Source organism: Buceros rhinoceros, unplaced genomic scaffold (genome assembly GCF_000710305.1).
Source record: "Buceros rhinoceros silvestris isolate BGI_N320 unplaced genomic scaffold, ASM71030v1 scaffold22302, whole genome shotgun sequence".
Taxonomy (NCBI): Eukaryota; Metazoa; Chordata; class Aves; order Bucerotiformes; family Bucerotidae; genus Buceros; species Buceros rhinoceros.
In genome coordinates this window covers 41,678-47,677 of record NW_010399855.1, presented here as the reverse complement: position 1 = coordinate 47,677, position 6,000 = coordinate 41,678, and the positions used below count along the sequence as shown (strand labels likewise).

At 43.7% G+C, this 6,000-nt stretch overlaps 1 protein-coding gene across 2 annotated transcripts in view; it reads right to left on the bottom strand.

Moving 5' to 3' along the window:
* The window catches only part of ADARB1 (adenosine deaminase, RNA-specific, B1), a 32,526-nt gene that overhangs the window by 14,719 nt on the left and 11,807 nt on the right, over positions 1 to 6,000 (bottom strand). For both annotated transcript variants that reach the window (XM_010131654.1, XM_010131656.1), the window contains exons 4-7: positions 3,193 to 3,307; positions 1,496 to 1,664; positions 842 to 990; positions 79 to 247 (exon numbers count right to left, since the gene is read on the bottom strand). In XM_010131654.1, the coding sequence (XP_010129956.1) occupies positions 79 to 247; positions 842 to 990; positions 1,496 to 1,664; positions 3,193 to 3,307 (602 nt within the window). The remainder of the gene's footprint in view (positions 1 to 78; positions 248 to 841; positions 991 to 1,495; positions 1,665 to 3,192; positions 3,308 to 6,000) is intronic.

The following is a 6,000-nucleotide window of genomic DNA, read 5'->3' as shown; positions in this document are numbered from 1 at the left end:
AGCAGGAATCATGCGACCCTCCGTTCTTGTTCAGCAATAAAAAGCAGTAGCAAAGGAACCGATCATTTGGGATCTCACCTCGCTATCTTGTCACTGCAGGACATGGTGAGTAGCCTTTCACCTTGCAACACGCCATCCCACGTCTGGATCGTGGTAGTAGAGCGCACGGGGATGGTCCCTTCCCCAGATTCTATTTTTGTCCGTAGCTGTCCTCTGGCTTTCCGGTTTGGATGCCTGTCCCCTTGATCTAAATGACAAAAATCACTTAGAATCAGCTGAGTAATATTCACAAAGTGTTTCAGAGATAGCATTATAGTAAGAACAGTCCATTAACAGTATTTGCCTGCGTAACTGTTGGTTTGCGTAACAATTTCTACTGCTTGTTGCAAATTAGCAACAGCATCAGCCATCTCTCACAAATGCTGTTTTCTAAACCACACTCGCAGTTAAACAAAGTTTCCCACGAAGGAGCAGGACGCAGCAGGCAGCCCTTCAATTCTGTTCTGCGTGTTACCACATTAGAATGAAGTTAACGGACAGATCAAGAGAGGGGTAGGCAGACAATCACCGTTAAAAGACAGAAACAGTGAAATGGGTTGGTTAGTTCTGTACGAATACTTGCTGACTCACTGGCTTATCTCAGCCTCTTCAAGACCACATGGTGGATCAGTCTATACTTCTACCACACAGGAAGAACAGCTCAGAGTTTTTGTGAAGAGCTCTTTGTCTAACACACATCTACACTAAACAAGAAAGAAGACACCTAAATTTTAACCGTGCCACTTGAACATGCTTGAAGAATACTTTAAACTCCATTGTTGGAGTAGAATTGCTGCCATACCCTCTTGTGCTGCTTCGTGTGGTGAGAAAATGCGCGCATCACCACAAGGAGATGTGCTGATGTAGAGGTGAAACTGCACGTTCTCCTTCAGCTTAAACCCGCCGCGCTCTGACTTCATGAAAATGGATTTTTGATGATCTTCTTTATTGCTGAAACAGAGAATAAAGCTAGAGTCAAAACTGACATTATCATGTAAATAACCACAAGCTGGGCACTCTCAATAGGCACTGAAACCAAACCCAGAATGTCTAGAAATTTTATAGCATAAATCTAATGGTTATTACAATGAACAAAATTAAAAGACCACAGAGACAAGAAATAGAGAGTCCTTGACATCCTTAGATGTCAAGAGCTTTCAGGCACTTACCAGGGAATGAAACATCTCCACCCTTCAGCCCGCTTGAGATTATTTTGATTTACATGTCTACAGTTTACAAAATGATTCCCAATTATTTTTTTGTCCTCTCCTCTCATGACTGACACCAAACTGAACAAGTCTTGTTAAACTTTAGGGCAAAGGGCCTGAGTTCTAAAGAAAACATCCTAATGCAGCAGTACAAGAGTTTCACATTGAAATAATGAGGACAGATGTTTTAGACAGACACCTTTTCAGCTCCGTGTGATCAGCTCATCTTCCTTTGCCCTCCAGCTTACCTTAGATAAAGCTCAAGTTGTGTGTACAGAAATTTAAGCAGGCACCGGCGAGATATAATTTCTGCATGGCAATCATTTAATGCCAGACCACGATCACTCATGTATTCACCGTTGATGCATTTTGTTCCTGTAGAAACACTTATTACCAGGGCATCTTTCACGTCTGTACCTGCAAAACAAAATTTCGGGAAGAAGATGCAATTAAAATCACCAATAATCTAGCAAGTGATCTTCTTGCAGAACCCAAACAAGGCTCCTTTCTTTTTTGTTTGCTTCTGTCAAAAAAATTGGTTTTCTTCTTCTAATACTTTCCTTAAGGCAAAAGTTCTGCTCAGCTATACCCTTCCTGAACTTCTTGTGAGTTCTTCATGTTGGAGCTCAGACAAGTCAGAAATCAAAAACCTGCAAGGAAAAACTGCTGCTCAAGGAAGAGTTATGAAAGCCTGAGCTCCAAAGACGGTGCATTTTTCCTGAGCCCAGGCAGTCAGTGGACTTCCAGGACGTACTTTCTGGCCACCTGTGTGGATATTCACAGTGACTTTAGAAAACTGAAAGTCACTGATTTATTGAAACTGCAACACGTTATGGAAGGGATAGCTGAGCAACAGTGACCAAGGGATACCCCAAACCATAAGCGCTGTGGTCAGCAGTAAGAGCTCTGGGAAAGGAAGAAAGGACATTAGAGGTTATGGCACTTGTCTACGCATGAATCTTCTTGCTCTCCTTCATTTTCTCCCCATGCCCCAGGAGAGGGCAGCGAGTGAGAGGCTGGGAGGGTGTGTGACTGCTGGCCAGAGTCAACCCACCATGGATGTCTTGTGACAGTCTGGGCCACATTGTCCCCTTGTGATACTCCCCTGTCCCTAGAGCATGTGGTTACCATCTGCCCTACCAGCATGCTCAGACCACAATGCTCTGTGGAGGAGGCCCCCGCAAACATCCCAGGAAGGGATGGAGGAAAAGGAGGAAAGGGAAGGCTGTACATTTATGACCAATACCTGTCTGACTCATACAACTGAGTGGGGGTAATTCATGACAAGGCCAAAATGAATGTCCCATCAAGGGTGCAGATGGACTGAAGACCAAGTCTGGGGAAAATTCAGCAGCAGCGTGGTCACGGGTCAGCTCAGAGCTGAACTTCACTGGTCTAGGTGAGCTGGCAGAGCACAGATCCCCTGCCAGCAATCAGAGAACCATGGCATTACTGTTGCTTATACAGGCACACCCGCGTCAGCTGCCCAAACACAAGATGCTTTCTTCAGATATTTTTACTAAAAGGACGAAGATACAAAGCACTGAGAATAAATCATAGCAAGAAAAACAAAGGGCAAAACCTTAAAACCATGGAAAGCAAGTGTAATTTCTTACATAATCTGCCAAACCCTAAGAATACCACCTTTGCAACCAATGGGGTGAAATTTATTTTAGATTTACTTTCAAGCAGTTGCATGGTTAATTTTAAAAGGCAAGTGTATTCTGCAGAGCATGAGTTATCTCAGATGTCTCCATCAGGCAGAAGACAGGAACTCTGTGGAAACAGAAGTGTTTTCGGGTCTAGTTTGCCACTAATTATCTTTAGCCACCTTAAACAGTAAAAGTATATTTTGATACTGGTTGACTGAAAAAAGAAGTTTCCTAGAATGCAAACGAGCTCTCATATTTAAGCAGTTAAAATAAAACTTTTTTTTTTTCTTTACCTGTTGTCATGACAATTCCAGCAAGGACTTTTCTGCGTGCATGTGGAGATGTGAAATTTTCTGTCAAATCACTGAATTTATCTACAACCAAGCGTGCAACAGCATCAGCTAAAACCTGTGGGATCACACAGAAATGCACATTAGAAAATCAAATAATTTAAAAATTGCAGCAGCATTAGGTTATAAAGATTTGCATTTTTAAATGATTCGACATGGTAAATTAAACAAGTTTTTACTGTTTGTCTGAAAAAATGAACACTGAGGCATCAGCAGTACACCGAGGAGGTGGCTGGGTCCAGTTTTTGGGCATCCTGAGCACTCACAGCTCTTCGTAAGTGGAAGCAGAGCTCTCTGTGCTCCACGTCTATTAAACAGGGTCAGACAGCCCTAAGCCACGCATCAACGTACCTAATGCTCATGAATGTTATGAACATGTGAGGCTTAGGAGGACAAATGGATAGACAGATGAGCCTATACCTTCCTGCTCAAACCTCAAAACGCATCACTTCAGTATCCTGAGCATCGGACCTGACAAGAAGACAGAAGTACAAAACCCAGGCTCCTCAAAACAACATGCAAACCTTTTCTAACAATCAAATTAATCATCTAGCTATTACAGAAATAAGAACGAATCTGTTTTCAACACTGGTTAAACATTCTCTTGGTCTTATTCCTACAAGACACACACAAATTTAGGAACAGAAAATGTCGATATGTAACCCAAATTAAGCTCTCTCAGCATCAGGAAGGATTTCTCTCTTTCGCCTTCAGGAAAAACTGAACAATGACAGTCACAGCTCTGTTGTACCTTGCCAGTAGGGTCAGCAAGCAACATTGGTTGGGCTGTAAGGGGGGGCTAACTGCTAACAGTAAAGAAAACTTCCAGACACCAGTCCTGCTCTTGTTGAACAATGGTTCAGTTCAACACTGCAGCTATCCTTGAGGCAGCTGGATCCGTAATAGCTAAAAGAGATGAATCAAGATTGAATTTTTGAATTTTCACCCGAAAAAAACCTGAAAACCAGGGTGATCTATGCCACAGCGTCACTAGCACAGCTGGGTGTTCCCAAAGGAGCAGCTGAGAAAGGCAAGTTACATGTCAGAAGGTGTGATGAGCCATCATCCCAAGCTGGCAGGAGAGACAGGGCAGCCTGTTCCCATGCACCTCCCTCCCAGGACTGGCAGCCGGAGAGGAGGAATGGACAGCCAGGAAGGGAGCTCCGGTCCCTGTCCTGAAGCACCAGGCGTGAAGTGCTTGATCCAGATGTTCATATGCTGGCACTCAGCAGTACCCAAGATGTTCTGGAGTAACCACCCAGCCTGCAGGTTGACACATCAGAAGGATTCAGGTCCTGTGTCATGCCTGCCAGCACCATGCAGATGTCTTAGATAGCCAGGAGCATCCAGTGTGGTGCTGAACACACATGTAAGCAACTACACAAAGCCCCAAAGGATGCTTGTGCCTGAGAGCCTTCTGCTTCCAAACTGTCTCTGGGTTCTCAGTAGTGGAAGAAGATCCCCATGCTCACCCCTCCGGAGGGTCCAAGGCAAATCAACAGGGCTGATGGGCAGCAGTAGACAGAGCTTGGGGACACCTGCTGGAAACTGTACAAACTCTTGAACACAATCAGTTCTAAAAACAGACTGCCAGTGCCAAAATAAAAGAGAGAAAGAAAAAGAAGGCTTGAATACTGCCAGCCTGATTCACCACCATCTTCTAGACAATGCTCATGAGAACAGACAGCCTAGAAATAACGTGGAGGAGCTCTCAATATTAACGTCCTTCTGTAAAAGCTTTAGCAGCCAAGGGAGCAGTAATTTAAGCTCATGCGTCATGATTTGAGAGCTCAACAGCTTCTTCCAGAACCTGACTGGAGACAGCGACCAGCAGTCAGTGGTGACTGAGGTCACTTCTGCACCATGTGCTGGTCAGTGCTTTGCAATTGCACAGCTTGTAGAGTCTGAAAACTCTTGACATCGCAAATACAAATTTTCTCAATGCATTTGAATGTACTGCAACTCAGAAACACTTATCAACAGATTGAGACATTTTTCAGGAACACAGTTTGCTCAGAGGCTATGGACACGTCTGGTCAGGTACTGATTTTTCAAACAAGGTTTTTTTGCTGCTGGACCCAAACTTATGTTACCATCTGTGCTCCGACAGCACCATGACTGCGCAGCACAAAATCTGCATTTAACTGTTCTAGTACTTCCCTAACACTGAAAGCTGAGCTTTAAGGTAAATACACAAAAGAAAAAGTACAAGTGTCAGTTTTATTATCATCTTATTATCACCCTGGTTTTAGAAACTGAACATGAATACACAAAAGGCTGAAGTGATTAACCTCCCAGCTGCCACACAGCCAGATCACTGCAGGGACAAGGAACAAAGTCCCCATTCCAGTGTTTCCTCCGTAGACCCACTGCATACAGATACTGCTTCCCAGCTGCACGTTTTACTCTCTCGCTTCTGTAATATATATATTTTATTATTCTGTAATAGATAGATATTTTTCCACTCTATCATGATGTGCTGGACACAGTTGGAGAACACAGCTGGAAGCTGACAAGCTACCAGGCAATGTAAAACCGTGCTGAATTACATTATAATGGAATATACTAAGGAAACAAACTTTTCCAAATAGGGATGGACCTGATCCACAAAGAGAATGAATGGATCCACAATGTTCCACAGGGTCTCCGAAGCCTGCCAGAAAGGCTTGCCGTTCAGGTAATAAACAATATGGGTCAGCCCTTCTCCACAAAAAAGTAAGCGTGATGACAGGTAACTGGATGCGTCTTCTC